This window comes from Nesoenas mayeri (assembly GCF_963082525.1).
Source record: "Nesoenas mayeri genome assembly, chromosome: 3".
Lineage (NCBI taxonomy): Eukaryota > Metazoa > Chordata > Aves > Columbiformes > Columbidae > Nesoenas > Nesoenas mayeri.
The window spans coordinates 115,471,410-115,492,458 of NC_137544.1; the positions used below are offsets into that span (position 1 = coordinate 115,471,410).

At 37.5% G+C, this 21,049-nt stretch overlaps 1 protein-coding gene across 4 annotated transcripts in view; it reads left to right on the forward strand.

The window, feature by feature from the left end:
- Positions 1–16,661, forward strand: part of ESF1 (ESF1 nucleolar pre-rRNA processing protein homolog) — a 30,603-nt gene extending 13,942 nt beyond the window's left edge. For all 4 annotated transcript variants that reach the window (XM_080342123.1, XM_080342124.1, XM_080342122.1 and 1 more), the window contains exons 9-14: positions 1,095–1,256; positions 8,671–8,792; positions 9,208–9,298; positions 14,185–14,252; positions 15,092–15,238; positions 15,801–16,661. In XM_080342123.1, the coding sequence (XP_080198249.1) occupies positions 1,095–1,256; positions 8,671–8,792; positions 9,208–9,298; positions 14,185–14,252; positions 15,092–15,238; positions 15,801–16,100 (890 nt within the window). In that variant the 3' untranslated portion in view covers positions 16,101–16,661. The remainder of the gene's footprint in view (positions 1–1,094; positions 1,257–8,670; positions 8,793–9,207; positions 9,299–14,184; positions 14,253–15,091; positions 15,239–15,800) is intronic.
- The last annotated feature ends 4,388 nt before the right edge of the window (positions 16,662–21,049 follow it).

The window sequence follows — 21,049 nt, forward strand, 5'->3', positions numbered from 1 at the left end:
AAAGGCTCTTAAGGACTTTTTGAAGGTGATGTTGAGCGTTTGATGAAAGAAAAGCATGTTTTCTCTCAATGAGAAAGTAAGACAATATGCGTTGCTGCTTAAATTTCTCCTAGCAATCTTAACAAAAGTGGTCATAAATACAAATCAGTAGCCCGCCCTTGTCCAGGAAGAAAAAAACAACAGAATGGCTCATTTTTCTTCTTAGCCTTGAAAACCAAAAGCCTTTTGCTAGCTGCATGAACAGATGCTTTCCTCTTAGATCGCAGCTACCGATGAGGAGAGTGGAAAAGCAGCTGTGGTGGACTGAACAGTAAAGATTTCTGCTCCCAGCCAACAACCAGCTCCTTGCGGTGTTGGGATATGGAAGAGAACAACAGTGTCACACCTCAGGTTTAGCCAAAGACCAGAGATCACTCTGTTAACTTGAATATGCGGTCTGTCTCTCTAGACACTGGTTATTCGTTCCGTGCTACTTGGTATTGTAGGAGGCACGGTGCTACTGCTAAACAAGAGAAAAAGCAAAAAGGAGCCTGCCAATCCTAGTTTTCTATGGTTCAAGGAGCTGCAGCATCTTTAAAGCCTTAAAAAAGCCTGTTCTCTCTAAAACACTTGTTTGAAAGGTTATTGTAAGTCACATTGTAGTTCTGTTTTTCTAAAAAAAGGAAGAAGAAAACCTCTTTCCATCTTGTTTAATTTGTTAAATCGGGTTAAGGCATTGAACAATTATCTCTGTTACAGGTTTATTTGTTAAAATGTATTTTCAAAATGCTTTACACAACTATTTTTTGAGATTTAGGTACTACCCTTCTGAAAGAGACTCTGAAACTAGTCATTTTAAAATGCAGTAAAGGGTGCTGTGTCAAATCTTGATTTCCTTTGCTGGACAAATTTTTTTTGTCTTTTCAGATGTTATTTTTATTTCATATAAGTAGGAGAATTTTAAAACTGGTTACTCTTTGGGGCAATAATAGATGAAAATATTTTAGATAGTTTTTTAGGAACAATGTATGTGTCTTAGGTGTGTTTCCTAAACATTAACTTCAATTGATTACTTTCTTACGTCTGTGTGTGATACCTTTGCTCTCTCTTTCTAGGTTGTGATGTAGCCCATGAAATGGAAGATGACAAACTCAGGAAAAGCCAGAAAGATGATGAAGAGCAAATCGCCAAGTACAGAGAACTTTTGCAAAGTATCCAAGAAAAAGAGAAAAAACAGGAAGAAAAGGATATAGGAATGGAGATTAAATGGGTTCCAGGTAAGCTATATTTTTTTCTTCTACTAACTTGCACGATATGAAGTATTAGCGTTCTGGTAGGAATATAGTGTAAGGTGTCAGATTTATGGTAGTAGAAACTGATGTTTTCTTTCCATAAATTGAAATCCAGATTGATTACAATGAGGTAAAGAAAAGAATTAATTGGACTGAACTCAGTTCCTCAGCTGTAAGCTTATCTTTGTTACTTTTTCTTTTTGGCCAGGTTTTTTTGATGTTTTGGTTTTTCATTCATCCCTTTATAGATTTTCTTGAATCAAATTCATGTTTTTACCATAGAGTTGTAAAACATACCTGCAATTTTAAAAATGACAACTAGTATAATTTAGAAACGTAGCTTAAAATTAGAGAAGAATGGTTTTAAAATCTGGCATCCATAGTGCTGAAGACTTAGGGGAACAGAGAAGGGTGAAGCTTGAGCTTCCAGTGAGACCCCTCTGTGGGAAAGCAAGCTACCAGGAAGAAATCCCAGCTACCAGGGATATTTAAGTGTATTTAGTGACATCCAGATTTTCATCTGGAAATAGAGCATATAGCATCCCAGCAGAATTCATCCTGAGATCTGAAAACCAATGTCTGTTTTTTTCCTTTATGATGAAAAGGCAGCCACACTGATCTTTTTTTTCCATTTCCCTTTATTTATTTTTTAAATGTGTATTTTTTATTTATGGGTGCGTGCTTTCCACAAGATACAGTGAGCCAGTTAAACAACTCGCTACATCCACAAAGGGTTTTCATGGTGGCCTCTTCTCCTTGATCCTGGCTCAGAGCCCATCCTGACTGCCTGTACAAGCCCTGGCACTTGTTAGATCTCTTTGCCAGCTTAATTTCCTTTGCTAAGAAAATGACAGAATTATTCTGGAAAACAAGAAAAAAATTTGGATCTTTTCCACTGAGTTAGTCAGTCAAATAGGCAAATGGAAGCACGTAGAGAATGCTTAGGGGGTTGAACTATGCAGTCCAAGGGCTGGGGAAATGGGACATTACTTTTTTGGGTGCTCTGTTGGCTCAGTAGATGTAAGGACCCAGCCTGATCTGATCCTGTAAATACTGAAACCAGAGACATAATAGAATCCAGCCCTTTCACCAGTGATGTGTTAATTCCAGCTAGGAATACATATCTAATTATATGTTTTACACTAATATTGTTCTGAATTCACTCTGGTAACTTCTGTTGAATGTAAATGCTCCCTTTAAAAATCTTGTTCTGGTCTTTACTGAGTCACTGAGATGGCTTGAACTGAATTGAATAGTTTTATTCCTCATTCTCGATAAGAACTATATTTGAAAGCGTACACTGCCATTAAAAATAATTGTCTGTTTTCAGTCATGCTTATACAATTCCAATAATTTCTAGCAAGAATTCTCCTAAAACTTAAGAGAAACCTCATATTGTGCAGGACAGGACAAGTGCTTGCTGACACAGCTGTATCATCATGTTTTACTTCATCGGTCCACAGTGTGTCAGTATTCGCATTCTTGATGTTGCTCACTTAGTAGCTTTGATTCGTTGTGCCACAGAGCATTCAACACAAATGAGTTTTCATACGTAGGTAGCTGTTGTAAGATTTTTACAAAGACTGGTTGTTTCCACCTTTCAGACTGAAGGTGGAAACCACAGTCAATTGCTGCTTGAAATGGGCTCTGTATTTATAATATGTAGGCCAGGCATTGTGTAAACAGCTAGAAAAACTACCATTTTTAGTGTTGGTTTGGAAAACATGTTTGGGGTTTTATTTGTTATACAGTCTGTCTTTCGAAGAATCTTGAAAATAGTATGAGTGAAATTCTGTTAAAAAAAGGTCTAGGAGCAAACCATTCATTGGAGGAGATGGAAAATAGTTTAACTTTGTTTAGTCTCTCTTGCACAGGGAGAGCAATAAGTTTTCTGAAAGGTTCTGCCTCTTAAAGCTGTGCCTTGCATGTTACAAGTAAATTATATTAGTGTTTAGAAACTGTAGTAGAGATGGAATCCAGTTCCTTGCAACTGAACTTGACTTTAGAAAATGGGATGTGTTTGGTATTCTATCTGGTCCCAGCCCTTCCTTACCGCACCTTGTTGTGGGTCTCCCAGGGCTTTTGCTGTATCCTCATCTCTTTTGAGAGAGGGATGGGAAAAAGCAAAACACAACACAAAACAAACCAACAATAAACCCAACACACACCTATCCTCCTAACCCTGGCTGACTCTATCTAGAGTCAATTTTATGTCTGTGCACTGGGTCAGATTTGTTCATCTAGTGACGGGTTGGATGTGCGCGTGTGCACAGTTTATTTTACATTGGTAGGTTATAGTATTTGCTGTGAGTTTAGCAGCTCTGATTTTGCAGCATGTGTTAATGTTTCCTCATTTCTTATTCTGAAAAAGTTCAAGTATTATCAAAGAGCAGAGTTTCTGGAAATCACAGATGTGTTCACTTCTTTGCTACTTGGCCTATTCCCCTCCATGAGGTCAGTCAACACCACTACCAGCTCTTATCCCCTGGAATATGGTTTTCTCCAAAAAATTTTCTCCAATTTATTTTTTTCTTGAACAATTGTGCTCATTTAAATTCCAAAACAATTTCATTATGTTCAGTTGGAGAATTCTGGGAATTCAAAAATAGTTTTGTCTTAAGACTCCTTAGTTTTTTCAGAACTAGTTTATGTCTGTTGAAGTGTTTTTATTATCAAGATCTGCCTTAATCTGCTTGACTTATTGCAAAATCTTTTTCCTGACCCAATAGTTAACATAAAGAGAGTTACAACAGTTAAATCTAGGAACCTTTTCAACTGAAAGGCAGAGATTTGCCTTAGTTTAAAAATTTGAGTTTTGGCACAAATATTTACACATGGTTATAGAAAGCATACTTTGTGAATGATTCAGTTATTCTTGAATCAAAATAGTTTTAAATAAAACACAGTGCCAGCAAAAATAAATTAGATGTAGTTCCAACTCTCTTTGGTCTGTTTCTTTTAGGCACAAAATCAGTGTTATATTTAAGCATCCATCTGTTTTCTTAATCATATCTGATTTGAGCAACAATTACTATGCATCATTATCTAGCTCTCAAACCTCCCTTTAGAAGGTGAAGAAGGAGAAGATCACAACTGCATTTCTTGATGCTGTTCAGCCAGGTTTTCACACAGATTTGTTTTTAATTGTACTTAAATTCTTCATTTGGGAAGAATAAGATGTAAATATTTAGCTAGGCTTGAAGGAAACTTTAACATTTGTTTTCATCAGAGGTAGAGTAGCTGGCAGTCAGGTCTCTGTAAAGTGTGTAGTGAACCCCAACTGTATGTTGTTACAGATTATACGGAGCACAAAAAATGCTCATAATGGAATATATATATCTCAATCTATATCGTTGCTTAGTGTGTTCTCCATACTTGACATCTTGGCTGCTAAGGGTGGTGGGCTTTTTTCGGGCAGTTCTGCTATGTTAGGAACACTCTTCAGATGTCTTGTCTTCAGGGGTGACAAACTGTGATGTTATCAGAATATTTCTGTTTGCCATTCCTTTTAGCTTCTGCAACACGGCGTTTTATTTTTCTGGTATTATGTGCAAGGTGACCTTGCTCGTTTAGATTTCTTGAAAATAGAGAAGAATCGTCTTAGCTTCTAATAATTGTGACACTTGCAAGCTGTTAAACTTCCACAAGTTTTCAAAACTAAGTGTTTAGAAGAGTACAAATTCTGGCCTGCCCACCTTCCCTCACTGTCCCACCCATCTGAGAAGCGACATACTTGCATTTGTTATAGTATTTATCACACTTTCCATCCTTTAACTCAGGTATGTTTTGGTTGTATGCTAATATAGAAGACCATTTTCCCCTCTTTTTCTGGCCCCTATTTGTGGAGATTACATAAGCCTAGTGTGATTCATTTAAAAAACCCCCACATATATAGATAAGGGTATAAATTACCCTTATCTATGGCCAGTTAATAGTTCTACCTCAAGTAGACAATTCCTTTCCCCTTTTGCAATCAAAAGCCTTTTTGACCACTTAAACACACTCTTCTTCTCGGGAAGTGGTCTGGACAGTAGTTTCTAAGCCATTCTAATCTGTGGAGAAACTCTAATGCTTTTCGTGAGACTGCCAGATACCACAAGAAAGGGCTGTATTTTCCTCCAAGTCCTTCTGTGCCAGATGGATCAAATGATTCCATTTTCCAGGCAAATAAATCAGAAATCTTTTAACCTCCTTTGAGATTTTGGGTTTCTCTTTTTCTGGAGATGTGACATATATTTTTTGAAATCCAGTATTTATTGTCTTCAGAGACAATCTACAAGGTTGCTACCTGAGCAGTAATTTTTTCCACAAAAATACTGTGAAATAATATCCAAAGTAATATAGTTAAATTTCTGGGAAGCTGACAGCTCTTTCATTGTCTTTGGAGAGGAAGAGGTGTACAGCTGGAAAGAACTTGTGTTGGAAATAATATTCTTGTTGTATGAGAGGGTTTCTTAGGGGCATGTTTTCAGTGAACCTATGCAATATCTTTATTTTATTGTGGCTTTGCATTTTCTTGCTGGTTTAGTTCCCCAGTTTTTGTGGCCGTAACAGTTTGCCACTTACTGTTAATTCTGGCTTCTTCCCAGGGTAGAAGAAGGACCCTTTATCTTTATTTTGCTCTACACTTTTCTTCCTATAAGGCATGGTTTAATATGATTTTAGATCGTGTCCACACTTTGTGTTTCAGACATGTTGTAACCAGCTCTCCAGCCTTTGAATTATTTTTGGAGTGTCGACAAGCACAAGAACAGGAATTGGTGTTTGCAGTTTTTCAGAAAGAAGTGTTCTGCTTGCTATTCTGATGACAGGTAGAACGGTCCATAAAGGCTGCCCATTTTTTTTCCATTATGAACTCTGTTTTTGGTTCCTTGTTACTTAGGAGAGCTGGAAGGAATGATGAGGAGAGGACGCTGGCCAAAGGAGAAACCTGGGAGCTGGGAGAAAGAATGGGGTCTAAGTCTAGGACATCAGGAGAGGTCTAAGTGTGATTTTTTTTTTGGTTTTGAGCAATAAAACTAGTATGAGGGGCAGGATTTGGTCAGGAGAGGGCTGGGCTGGGCTGGGGATGTGGGGATGCTGAAGAGAAACAGTTGGGACAAGTAGAATTGGGGAAGAGATGCCAAATGCCAAACTTGGAGGCAGAAGGAAAACATGATTCCTGTATGCTCCCAAGATCTGTCAATCATGTCATAAAGGAGGATGTTAAATATAGGATGCCTGACTCATTTGTTACAGAAGTTTAAAAAGTGTGTAGTGAACGAAGGTAGGAGAAAAATACTTCAGTGCTCAGGCTGTTATCTCCTGCCAGGGAAGTGAATTGTCTTTCTGCCACTGAATTCTGCTCCTGTGGGTTGCAAGGCAAGCACGTTCTTCTCTTTACATCATAAAGTTTTGGTTTTGCAAGTGCCCATCTTGAGAAGAAGGGTTGAAATCGTATAAGCTGCATCTGAAATCAGTATTTGTCCTCAAAACATACAAGTGGTTTGTGATGTAAAGACTTTTGAAAAAGCATTCCTGAATTTTTTTCACCAAAAAATGAAGATTGCTTTTAATTGAAGGTCTTATTCTGGACTTAAATATTCTAGATGTCAAATGGGGATGCTCCAGGAATTTAATTGATTCTTTTTTAAGGTGATGTTTTTGCAGCATTGAATACTGTAATGATACACAATAGAAAATTTCATTCTGTTTTAGAGTATGTTTCAGTTATGTTTGGTAGTTCTGCTGTGCATTACTACGGTCAGTAACTTAGCTATAAATTAAACAGTAAGACAAAATATTGAGCAGTTAAATGTTCAATCAGTTAAGATCCTCTGGAAAAAGGTAAAATATTATCATATGATCCAAAAAGCTAAATTAAAAGTTAGGACATACATGTCCATGCAGCTTCAAGTGCTAGACTTTGAAACAGTGGCAGCCTGTCCTAAACTATGGCATTTAATGGAAACCTACTGAATGCATCCAAGCTTAACTGATCCTGTTATGTGAGAATTATTTAGAGCCAGATATGTTGCAGTTCTATGAGGTTTGCTTTTTTAGGACTCTAGGAAAACTGTCATGCTCTGGAAGTAAAGAGGAAACTTCGTTCAGCCAAGTATGAAGGCACCATTCCCACTGTTGACAGGTTGGGAAATTGAAACTTGAGGGCCCCACTTACAGCAAACCTCTAACAAAAGGACACAGAGGGGGCACAGCTCGGAGTGAATGGTCTAATAGTTACAGTTCCTCACCAAATCTTCGCCTTTGATCTTTCAGGTCATGTCACTGCTAAACTCAAAATTTACTTTTGGTAACTTGATGTGGCCAACCAAATAAGAGGATAGTTTATTTCTCTTCTATTTTTGATCTTGAGTTAATAACATTTGAACTGGTAATCAGTGATAACAGAAAATATTCTTTCAAATATTGGTTTTGTTTCTTTGAGAGGCTGATGCGTTTCAAGGAGTTTATTCCCTTAATTTCTGTTTCTATTTATCTTAAGCATTGAAGATAGACGTAGGTTTACTGTCATACCAGGTGTGTACTGCTCTTTAATTGTAGATAGTTTTCTGTTGTTAAAGCAGACTGGTACTAAGTAGCTTTAAAAGATTACTTGAAAACTTGTCTAGTTTAACTTAATACATGTCATGTGACATTAGTACATAATGCAAGAAATTATTTGTGGTTTTTAGCTAGAAATTTATTTTTACTTTAAACTTATACAAATAATAGCTGCTTCTCTTACAACAATGGATGAAAAACACACTGGTCATTAGAGACGCTGCAGTATTGTCAGAGTGTGATCACAGAGAAAGAGTTTCAGCAATAGAGATGATATTAACATATATAGCAACTTTATCATGCGAGGGAGTCACGCTGATACAGCAACAACCGGATAATATGTATGAGGAACAGAGAGACCAGCTAGAGAGGTTCAAGCCAGCTGTGACATGACCCTGAGCTTCAGCTCTTGTATTTTGTTTTGTCACGCAGAAAAAATGGGAATGACTGGACTGTATTTGAAATGTGTTTGTGAATCTTAACTAATCACAGTAAGACAGATTACATATAAAAGCTCTGTCTATGTCTGTTGATTATTTTTGTTGTGTCACTCATCCTTAGAAAGGGGCTTGTGTAGATTGCAGAGGGAGACCTTTCTGAGGAATAGCAAGAGTGTTGGGAATCAGATGGCACATAAATAAGCTTTTCTGGCTCTTGTACCATTTATTACTGAAGAAATGTTTTATTTGGAAAAACATATACTATAATCTTATTTATAAATATGTTTTAAGCAATATTTATTGTTTTCACAGACTTACTAAAGAAAAACTAGATGATTCTTTTACAAAGGAGAAAACAGTTGATTTAAAAAATCTGATTAATCTCATTTTTTTTAACTTGCTGTCTTTTGTTCTAGGCCTCAAAGAAACTGCTGAAGAAATGGTCAAAAACAGGTTGGAAGGAAAGGATAACCTAACTCCATGGCAAAAGTATCTAGAGAAGAAGAAAGAAAAAAGAATGCTTAAAAAAAAGAGAAAGGTAATGTTTGCGTTGGCCACTGGAAGGGAAGTTGTTTGTTTGTTTTCCTTAAGTTGCTGTTACTGTTTGCTTTGGATAAACTAAATACATAACCATACAGTTTCCAGTACTATTTTATAGTTTGAATGTGCAGCAGTCACTTGTTTGGAAAGACTGAGAGTGCATCATCCAACTTACAGATCCTTGGAATATGTAAATAGCCCTTCTTCAGCTATATTAAAAGCTTTCAATCTGTGAAACAGATTTTAAATCATTGATTTGTCTTTACCAGCAATTTTTAGTATATTCTGGTTTCATGATGTTCAGTATTTCAGTTTTCATCTTCATAGTTACCAACAGAAGAAACATCTGATTCCAGTGAAAGTTAAGTAATAGTTTATATGTTGATTGAAATAACGTCCATGCTTTGTTACAGGCTACTGCTGAGAGAGACCAGAGTGAAGATGAAGTTCCATCTGATGTTGATCTCAACGACCCATATTTTGCTGAAGAACTTAAGAAAACAGGTGGGTCAAGGCAGGTGACTTCTGGAATAAATCTGCCCTCTCTTTAAATAATGAGCTTTAGAAACAAAGTCAGGCTGGAGTAAATGCAGAGATAGCATGTTCAGAGTGAAATGAAGTTGGTGTCATGTGCCTAAAGTTACAGGTGATGTTCTTGTGAAATGATGCATATTGTGATATGTGGAATGGTGGGGAACACTGCTCTCTTTGCTTTCACCAGAGACTGTTATTTAGCCAATATTTGGGGACAGCTGTTAGAAAGAAGCTGACCACCTGCTCCCCTAAATATTCCAGAGAAAAGAACTTCATTACTTTCAAAGCCTGTTTTCTTTTATATAGGAGCAGCCAGATATGGATGGGTCTCTCTGAAATTTGGGGCAATTACATAAATGTCAAATGTTTTTTGTATCATAACCAAAGTTGTCTTTCAGAAGCAATCAGTTTTGTTTTATCTTAGTCTGATACACATTTTTACTGCTGTACTCTGCCTGCCTGGAAACCCAAATAGTGAAACATAATATTTTAGGAAACAACTTGTCCATTTTAGATTTTTTGGATAGCTTTTTTACAGGCTTTTTAGTCTGATGCTTAAGGTGGCATTTCCTGTGGTAACAGCAAATTTATTTGCGTATGATTTAGCTGGTTAAAATGTTAAGGAAGGAATAATGAAGAAGTGTGAGTTTCTGGCTTTCCATGCTTTTGGGACCCAAAACCTAAGGGTGGCTCATACTATGGTATTAAGAAAAAAAGACAATTAAAAAGAGGTATTAAGGAAACAAACAAACGAAAATAAGATAGCAACAGATTTACAGATATCACCAGTTTGTTGTTTTGGTTTGTGTTATTTTTTAGTATAACAGTGCAGATCCACGTTCCATTTTAAAAGAGTAAGTTACTTTGAATCTGATACCAGACAGCATAGGCTTCTGTCCTGATTGTTTGAAGATTATATTAGGACAAAGTAAAGAATTAAAAAACAAAATCCGGACTTCTTTGTATCTTAACCTACTTATGTACATGTCTTAATAGTCTGAAGCACAGAACAGTATGATAAGTCCTATCCATGTTTTACAGAAAATACCACAATTGAAGGTGTCATGCAATGCTGTTTTCTACCATGCTTTCCTGCTGACTTGTGTATATAGGCTGTTTCAGGACTTACTGTAAAGATGCCATTCCTTCCTTCCACCACTTTTTTTGTTACTAGAAGGATTATGTACGTACTTTCGTACTAATGTTTAATGTATCGGTGTTCTCTGTGAAATCTCTGAAGAAAATGTTATGCAAGAAATTCTTCCTGTCATGGAGGGGCTCAGCAGAGCACAATTGTATCTGCAGATTTTTAAACCTTTTTGTCCATAACACAGCCAACAGGCTTTTAGTGCACGTGGAGTCTTTGGGGTTAGTAAAATAGACATAAAGGTTAAGAAAGTGAAGCTATTGTCTGCAAGATTACTGATAATCTACGGAGAAGAAGGAGAAAAACAGAATGTGGCTAACTCTGGAGAACTTTGAAAGGAAGAGTACAGTGGCTGGCTGCAAGCCAGTTGACATTTGAAGGATGATTACACAGCACAACTTTGCCTGACTTTCAACAAGTTTACCCTGAACAGCCTCTGTCTCATAGCTGGGGTTGGTTTTAAGCACAGCGAGCTTATCCAGTTGGGGAAAATGGGTTACAGTCTTCTTTGAAGTAGGTGGTAGCTCTGCCAACTTTGTATTTAGGGTACAGGCAGCAATAACTCGCATGATCATAATTTTTCATAAGCCTTCCACAATTCCCCTGAAAGACTAAAATTTCTCCCTTAAACTGGCTGTCAGATGATCTTAGATTATGCTGAAAAAGCATATGATAGGATATATTTGCAGACACAGGTGGACCGGAGCAGAAACTGTGAGGACATAGTAGTATCATTAGGGTTTTGCGGTGGTTTATTTACTCCCAAACTGAATTCACTTCTTGACTGTAATGTGGATGTGTCTTGTCTAAGTTTGTTTTTCACAAACGGAGGCAACTGAAGGGAAGCAAGAACATAAGGAGCTATTAGCCAAAGGGCCTGCTAAATTTGAGTGCCGTGTAAGGAAAACTGGAAGTTAAGGCAAGTCTACTCGAGCATGAATTCATCAGGTTTGTCTTTGTTCTTCAAGACTGTTTGTGAAGCTGGCGGTGATTCCTGCTCTGTGGATGCTTCATCCTGGGAGAGGCGAGATAGAGCAAATTCTTTGTGCCTGCTGTGCCCAAAGAGTGTGTGTGCAAATTTGCACTCCTGAAATTCATCACAGTGCTTGCCCTGCGCAAACTTTTCACATGCGCATCATCCCTACGTGGCTCTTCAATAGTACGACAGGCTAAAATGTAAAATGCTGCATATATATGAGCCTTGATGTTGCGTTTCAGAAGCTTGGTTCTAGTTTGATGTTGTCAAGAAAAACATGATTTGTCTTTTTTTTTTTTACATTGATGCTCATACGATTTCAAAAAGCGCTGTAAAACTTTCATTTGCCTTGGCCAGTTTCAGTCTTTCTGCATTTGTTTCTGTGGGCTCTTAGAAAAGGTTCATGTAAGACAGGATGACTTTTGTAGCTTAAACTGTTGGAAGATTAATAGATGAATAGGGTAATTGCTTATTAACATGAGAGCAACATCCTGCTCTTGGAGATCACTGAATAGTTTCAGAACATTTCAGACTATTAAACATAGTTTCTATTGATCTCTCTTTGAGGAAAAGGGCTACGTCAGGTTATTGTAACTCTTATAGGTTCTAAACCATTCGGTGCCTTCTCATGATCTAATTTATGATATATGTAGGAACTGATGGCTTTTTAATGCTGGAAGGTAGCAGTATGACTGCAGGGACATAAGAGGCTGACAGCAAAATCTGTGTATAGTTTTGGGACCGGTACGTGGAAAATACAGGTCTTTGCAAGGCTTTTGAGACTGATTTTCAAGCTGCTGAGTAAGGTGAGAGGTCTTGTGAGAGGAGTTTTTAGCCTGGGGTCGGTCTGTGTACACGTATCAAAATTCTGATAAGCTTTTACTGTTAGCACTGGAAAGTTGTTGATGTGCAAAATCAATGTTGCAAAGTAAATTCTGGAGCTGAATATATGTGGGGAGAGGGACTATGTCAGGAAAAAGAGAAAATTAGGTATTTGTGAATTCTGAAACCAAATTATTTTCAGCACAATGCAAAGTTTTTAGTGCTCAGAGTAAACTTGAGGTACCAGACTGTTTTTATTAGCTGCACAGGGCCATAGGAAGAAATAAATAGTTTGAAACTAGTGGCTGGTTCACCCCCATATGCAGCAGCATATGTGTCTGAAGGCATGAAGATCAGCAGTCATCAGCTCTGGGTTTCTATATACAGTGCAAGACAAGGAGAGGTGACTTGAGGAGCCCTTCTTTCAGCATTGGGTGGGAAGGCTAAGCCATTTACTGATTTAACTTCTAGAATAATTGTCTCCAGTTTGTATCTCTGTGTCCTGTCTCATCTTCTGTAGTTTATCCAGGTCTGGGAAGAAACAAAATATTTCATAGTTGTTGAAGTCTTACATAAGGCATTTGTTTCTCCCTTCCACACATTAATATAAATTGTGTAGGTTAGGTAACAGTATTATATCTGAATCTGCTTTTCCCGCATGTTTTCTGGAACTACTAAATCAACAATTTAGTTCTTGAGCTGGTGACATTGCTCATCTGGATAGTTTATATTTTGGTGCTGGTGGTTTGTTTCTTCTAGAAGTCCTTTTCCAGCTTGGAATTCATTTGGAAATAGTCAAGAGAATAGTCAAGGGAGGAAAAATGGTTCTTGAAGAAATGTGTCCTGTTCCAGAGTATACTTAGCGATGTAACTGGACATTTTTCTGGCATGTTTGTATTCCTAGTCCGACTACAAATCTGGCTTAACAAAGTGGGGCCAATTATCTTCCTTAAGAGTACCCCAGCGGACTGTAATAAATTGCCTGGGAATCTAATTCCAAACTCAAAGGTCAGAGTATGCGATCCAGGTCAGGAAAGCTTCTGCTTTCCCTGCTCCTTCTAGACTGAGGTGTGCAGGCCTTCCAAAGAGAATTGTATTCACAGGATTGCTAAATGGGTCCGTTTTGTTAAAATTTGTGTTTGACTAATGTCTTATGATGTTGCTATTCATTATGCCTGTCTCATCAGCGCTGTGCATCTAAAGTAAACTCTAAGAGAGTAAGAAGGCTCCACCAGAAGAATATTCAATTCAGTCTGTTCCAAATCAATCATATTTTCATTCCTGTGATTCTGTTCATGTCTTTTTCACAAGGATTTTTTGCCCTAACATGGCTAACAGCACAATAGGGTCTTTAGCCTTGCATGTACATTTTTTAAACTGTTTGTCCTTTTTATTGTTCTTCTTTTTGACCAATATACCCCTATTCAGCTGGCAGACTGGATACAGAGAAGAGATGTGCATTTGCTATTTATTCTAAAGTATTTATTGCATTGTCTTCTTAAGAATGAACAAGTTGAGAACTGCAGAACACTTCAGTTACATTTATGAGTATATAAACTAATTTATCTTTAAAACGCCCTGGGAGTGGAACAATTTCACATGTCTGCCTGCATTGTTGTAATACTTCTCTCTACTCTCTATGAAAAAATACAGCAAAATCATTTTTTCTGTTTTTTTGTTGACTTTTTTTATGCCACTTGAATATTGCTGCCTCCTTAAGGTCAACGATTACTGAGTGGATATGTATTGCTTTAAGTCTAACTGGTCTTTCTTTTCAGTCTTTTTCTGCATCTGATGTTTAAATATTGATTACAAGAAAGTGAGACATACTTAGAGGTTCTATTCATAGGTAAATGATGCTCTCTTGCATAAGCTCAAATAAATGTGTGCATGTCCTATATTTCCACTTAGGTTTAAAGAAGAAGCCAGAATCAGTTGCAAGTACCTCAGAGGATGAAGATGAAGTTGAAAAACAGAAGGTAAAGTGGTTTAAAATGTTAAGAGGTACAGATGTTGCGTTGCCTGAATTCTGCAAATATTTATATGTTTGTGAGTGGGACTACTGAATTCCATAGGATGGCAATAAAATTAAACTGTAGTGAGAGCTTTTGGAACAAAAACTACACAAGGAGAATGGTGGAAGGTCCATGCCTTGATGTGTTAAGATCACGCCAGGGTATCTTTCTGGAAGATTCTAGTTGAACCCAGCTCAGCGGCATCTGGTAACACTGAAATGTAGGGACACAGAAGCCAAACTGGTTGTGCTGATAGTCTCTCTGCCTTTAAAACTATCCATGTATGTTTGTGTGTTGGGTATTACTGAATGTTTACTTTTAACATCAGCATGGTATGAAACATTTGTGTGTTCAAACCTTGTCCTGTAGGCTTTTAACCTTGAAAATGGAATTGTTTGCTATTGCGTGCTTGCTTCTCATTCTTTCTCAGAACAAGTTAACTTGACTAGATTTATTAAATGAATATATGTTAATTTTTTGTTTTGCTCTTTAAATATCGATATAAAATGGTATCTGTTTGGGATTTCTAAGTTATGGTGTACAGTTTTCCTACTAAATTATTAGTATATTTGAAAGTTGAATGTGGGCATCTGCAATTATTCTATACATAACAAAAAGCAAATAAACTATTGTATTTAATATTACACCGCAATGTTAAAAGAATGTTGTTATGGATGGAATAACACTGCTCCGACAACCTTATTGCAACTCTACATATGTATGTAGACTCATACAGGCTTTATTAACAATATGCTAGAAAACTTAATTTCATTGTGTATGTGAACTTTCTTATTTTGTAACAGGCTGAAATGGCCCTGCTTATGATGGATGATGAGGATGATGCCAGAAAACATTTCAATTATAAAAAGATTGTAGAACAACAGAATTTGAGCAAGAAGAAAAAGAAGCTTTTAATGAAAAAGAAAGAATTACTAGAAGATGACTTCCAGGTAATGGTGTTCTCAGCTAGAACCTTTGTTGATATCCATTATTTCCAGGACAAATTGGGTGGTTTCACATGCGTCTTCTCTCTTTCTCTATCTGAAGGAGAAGTACTAGATCTACTTTTTTAGGGAGTTACAGGCTGTTTTCAAAAAGCGAGAAATATTCTGATATAGTGTTGAAGGGAGCAGACTCAAACTCTGTGTAAGATAACAAGACTCTATTTATGCAAGGCCTTGTACAAGTAAAATACTCATTGGTATGTTTGTTCTGATTGATACCACTGCTGCTTTCATTAACAACAAGCCTTTCCTCGGCTTGCCGACAGAGGCACGGGCGGGATTTGTACAAGCGTTCACTTGTCTGTTTTATTACCAATAATTAATACCAATAGTATCTTCTGGCTCTCTCCTGCACGCTCACTGGGATGTTGTGACTGGAGCAGTTCCAGGGATGATGAACAGTCTCATGAGCTGTGACTCCTTAGGCAGCTCATATTTTATTGTGTTCAAAAGCTTTGCTATCGTGGGTAAAGGTCGCTGAAAATAAATACTCCGTTTCTGCCTTCAGGTCGATGTTGCCGATAGAAGATTCCAAGCCATGTTTACTTCTCCCCTCTTTAATTTGGATCCTTCCGATCCAAATTTCAAGAAGACAAAAGCAGTAGAAAAGATCTTGGAAGAGAAAGCTCGGCGAAGAGAAGAAAAGGAGCAAGATCTTCAGGAGACAAGCAAGGGGCAGGAGAACAAGTTGGCGAAGAAAGGAGAGGTCACTAAGAAAGCCATAGATCCTGCCTTATCGATGCTCATAAAATCTGTCAAAAATAAAACTGAAGAGTTTCAGGCAAGGAAAAAGCAGAAACTCAAATAACCGAACTTCATTTTTACTCCGACTTCACTTTAGTCTCAGTTCTTCTAACTGGTAACATGTGTTAAAGGTACTACCCCCTGCTCTGATTCCCATCCACCTAAAACTTCCCAAAAAGTCAATTACGGTGGTGAGTTTTGAAGTAAGTAGAGTAATAATCACTCTTCTGCCACAACAAATACTGTTTTGTACTATTATTGAAAAACTACGCATTGGAAATAAGCAATTAATGAGTTTGGGGGTAGTTTGTTTTGTATCATGCCACCTTTTGAAGATAATAAAAGTGCTGAAGATGGCTACAAAATGTCATAATTATGGTTGTATTTATAAATAAGAGGAACACTTCAGCAGAAGTTTATTGCTGAGTGGTCTTAATGTTTTTAATTCCACAGAAGTCTGTAAAGCATCTCTCTATTGATAAAGAAGGTAGTAACATAACTACAAATTGAAGAAATTTTGTATACAAGGTTTTTGTATATTTTTAAAAGATTACATATGTGCTTCATTAATTTCTCCTTTAAATACTTGAAGACTTTTGGATCATAGAACTAATTAATGGAAATATTGCCATTTAGAAGCATTTCATGAATATATATTGGAAATAAACGGTTTAAATTGGCCTGAAGGACTTTTGGGCACTTAGCTGTGTTTTCTTCTGCGCCTAAATGACATTACATCAAAATTCAACTTTTTGCTATTAATATTGCATTCTCATTAATTTGGTTACACATATACAAAGTCTTCTAGCACTGCAGGTGTTGGAAAGGGAAGGACCAAAGGCAGATCTAGATGATACAATTTTAGAAACCCTTTTGTTTGGTTATGTTGGTATTAGTGTTGGTAATTAAGGTATCAATGGTGCAGGGAAAATACAGTAGGTGGAAAAGGCTCTTTCTTGGCTGGAGTGTGACGATTGATTTGTGTTAAGGGTTGGTTTGGTTTGTTGTTCTGAAGTGTTTGCTGTAGCAGCTCTAATAGAAATACATTGTATCAAAATTGAAAATATTAGAAACAATGAGATAAAAGATAATTTGTAAATTTAAAGAAATATCATTAATTTCTAAGGCATTCTACTAATTCAGATAATTCTATTAAAACAGAGGCTAGAAACTACAGGCAATCAAAACTAGTGTTAATATGAAGGAAATATATGTCAATATGTAAAAGAGATTATGGAGTCCGATGTAGCTCATGAGAGGCCAAAACGGACCAAGTAATTAAGGAACACAAACTAGAAATGCAAGTGGAGATGATTTTTGCAAAAGTGCTTTGCAATGATGGGCCTGAGGAATATTTGCAGACCTCAAACGTTTAAATGTAATTGCTCTTCATAAACATTTGAACATCTCAGATTCATATTCAAGCAGCTAACAGAAAAAGCTGAGGAGATATTACTGTCTATCGTACATAACTTGGATCCAGCTTCTGTGGCTTGTTAGCCTTTCAAGTAATACACCTGGACGCAACAAACCCACATTTTGTAGTAGGAACTGACCAGCTATGATGGAGAACAAAGGAAATTTGTCCTGCTGGAAGTGGCAAGAAGCTTCTGAACGTGGCTGTACAGTTGAGACCAGCATAATAATATTCAGCAAGCTACAAATTTATAAAGAAGGAAAGACAGACACTTTGGGAAACAGAGTTTTCCACCAAGGCAAGTGTTCCTGCTTAAAAGAATGTGAAGTGTCATACAAAAGTGATAAAAGTGTACACATATGCATCTGATACAGACAGTGGATAAGGAGACAAGCTTCTCCCATAATGAGAGATTAAATTAATTTTATCCTAAAGTTTGTGGCATGGAAAACTAAGTGGTTGTCTTCAATGCAGTTTCTGAAGACTGGCACCTGTGACATGATTTCCAGGCACTTAGTGACAGCAAGCTGAAAAGGTAAAATTTGAATGTACCATTTATTTGTACAGACTTCTAAGTGTGATTCATTGTATGATTTTTGTATTGTAGGCATACAAAATGCACAAGAGACAGTACCTTGAATGGGATTTAGAGGTTGGATATACTAATGTGATGGAAGGGGAAGCTTTTATGTGTAAAGCATGTGGAAAATTGGACAGCTGAGAACAAAAGCAAAAGGTGTGAACAGAAACAGAAGTCAAATGAAGGAACTGGCCAGCCCAGTGCCTGGTCTGTGACAGGAGATCCTCCTGGTGCACTTACAATATTGCACCTTGTCAGTGGGGACGTGGTTAAGTTCATAATTGTTTTAACTTTGAGAAATAGATCTTGGGTAGGATGAATTGTTGTAGGTACTCACTTTGTAAAAGCACCTTTTTGTAGGTGTCGGAGCAGGGAGTTTCATTCTGCGTTGGTGCACTTACAAATTCTGTTTTAATACCGGCTCCACAGTCTCCTATAACTTTAATAATTTGTATGGAAAAGCAAATTGGGTGAGGGATGAAAGCAACAAACTGCACTGTCTCTTGAATCCTCTAACCCTGCTAAGTTCTACCAAATACTTGTGTTGTGATGCATTTGATGTGTTTCCGCGGGACTGTTCCTTGTGTGTGCACTCGCAGTGGCCATTGCCTGCTGGGTTTGATTTCCTGGCAGTGGAATTATCAGTGCTCTTCTTTTTGGCTTGATGCTTTTATAACTTTACTGGAAAACAACAGGTGGCACCAGCGAATGTCCAGATCACCCGGATACACAGAATGACTCACTGGTACAAAACTCTTCAATAGGACTTCTGTACTTCTGCAACACATCCCTCCTTTGCAGTAACTTTGCTGGAGGACTAATTTGAAAACAACAACAAATTATAAAATCAAACACTCACAAGTAGTGATGATTTCTTATTAAATTAGAAGGTATAAGTTACATTGTGTTTTTTCCTCTAGCGTACATGTGCTGGCTACATTCTCTTGCGGGTGGGAAGCTCAGCCCACACTTGGAAGTCATAGCAAGACAAAATGCACAAACCTATGAAGGCAGACTCGACAGTGATTACAGCTGTTGCTTGAAAAAATTATTTTGCTGTGTGGTAATGCGTATTTGTTATCATGAAAATGCTTGATGTGTGATAATTTTATCTAATGAGATGTTCTTATTTGTTGTTGGTTTTGTTCTCAAGTTGCTGAGTCCTGAAGGGGCATCTTGGTTGGGAAGGATCTGTCCCAGCAGGCATCTTAGATGGGAAATTTTTGGTCTGTTTATAAAACCATTAGGTCTAAATCCACTTCTCTCCATCCCCACTTTTTTGTTAAATCAAGTTATTGATAATTAATTGCTTGTAGCTCAAAGCCCATCATCTGATCTCCGTAATTCCAGAACAGTGTTAACAAAATCCGAAGTGCTTTCTTTCTGTGCTTTCGCCACCAGCATAGCTTGGAAGTCTGGTAAGAAGCGGTCACGTCTCATCTAGAATTCCTTGCAATTCATTCCCCTTGGTATAAACACAACAAAGGATGTTTTTGACCATCTCGTCCTTTGAAACAGGAAAACAGGATCTAGAAGTTCTAACCTCTGAACTTCAAAATATGATTTTTATTTTTCTCTTTCACTAAATGTCCTGTATCCAGCAAAAGTGACAGCAATTAAGTCAAATAACACATTTAAAAAATGACTATTAAAAGTAAGACAGAACTATTTTTTCTAGTGACTTATGGAGGTCTGGGATGAAGTAGTTTGTCTCCAAGTTGGCAGCCATCAGAGCTCATGCTAGAGTGTAAGCCAGACGTTTAACAATCTAATATTACAAGTGGAAATCACAAGAGGGTTTGATTTATTTAAAAACCGAGAAAGATCAGACAACCAGTGATGAAGAGCCATGTATGTTTTCAATTATTCCTTCCTTCTGAACATTAAATGTATTATTTCCAATTAATAACAAGTTGGCTTTTTCTTCTTTTCACATTTCAGTAGCGTCCAAAAGCAAGAGCATGTTGTGCTGTCATGCTTTTTTAGCAAACAAAACAACCAAGCTAAATACTGTGTATTTTTTAATAAAGTCTTAGAAACTTCTGTTATATATGATACAGATTTAAAACTACTGAAGTAATTAAGTTGTTTTGCACTTGTCTTAAAGCATGACTTAAATACTTCAACCTCAGTTTTGTAGCTATAAAAGCAACAAAAACAGTAGTTCTGATGGCACAGTAGTTTTCATTATTTTGTAGAATACTTCAAAAAACTGCCACCCTCCTAATATAAAAATGTACCTTTCCATGTTCATGACTATGTTCCTATATTGTCTTGGGGGAGTGATTTTTGTGTTTGATATACAGTGTTACGAATGGCAATATTTATGCTCAGGTTCTGGATCCAATCTAAATTAATGTCACTTAAGGTCATTATTACTTTATATCCTCATAACCAGCAGATGAGTAATCCCTGCTCAGCGCTGTTCCAGCTCTGGATCTGAGCTGTGTGGGACCTTGCTCCCATCCCCTTCTCAAAGAGACACCCGACCCAAAGGCCGTTTGCTACGTTTTCATGGGCAAACGCTCTTGGCCTGCGTCCCACGTGCTCCCTGGCACCGCACAAATCTCTCGGCTTTGCACAGAAATCCTGCCCTATGCACTTAAACCTTTTTCTCTTTTCTGTGACAAGGAAGGAAGGAAAGGACAACTGAGGCTGGTAAGCTTTGTATTGACTTGCAACACCCTGAGTTTGATTGGCATTTTAAGTCTGAACTACAGCAGAAACAACCTGTGTCAGCCTGCAACGTGTGTGGCTGAACCACCGCTCAGATGGGTTGGCAGTTTGTCCGTGGAAAATATAAGTCTGAGCAGAAGTGGTTACCGAAAGGACTAAGAATAGCAAAGTGACTGTCTCGGGATGGCTGAGATTTCTACAGGTGATTAAGAGTTAAAATCACCCTTGTGCAGTGCAAAGTCCCCTAAGCACAAGCTGCTTCCCCGCCTCCTTTCCCTGGCTGCTTTTTCCTTTAGGTCAATGCCCAAAGAGGGGAGCGGATGCCTTGGGCTTGAGTGGG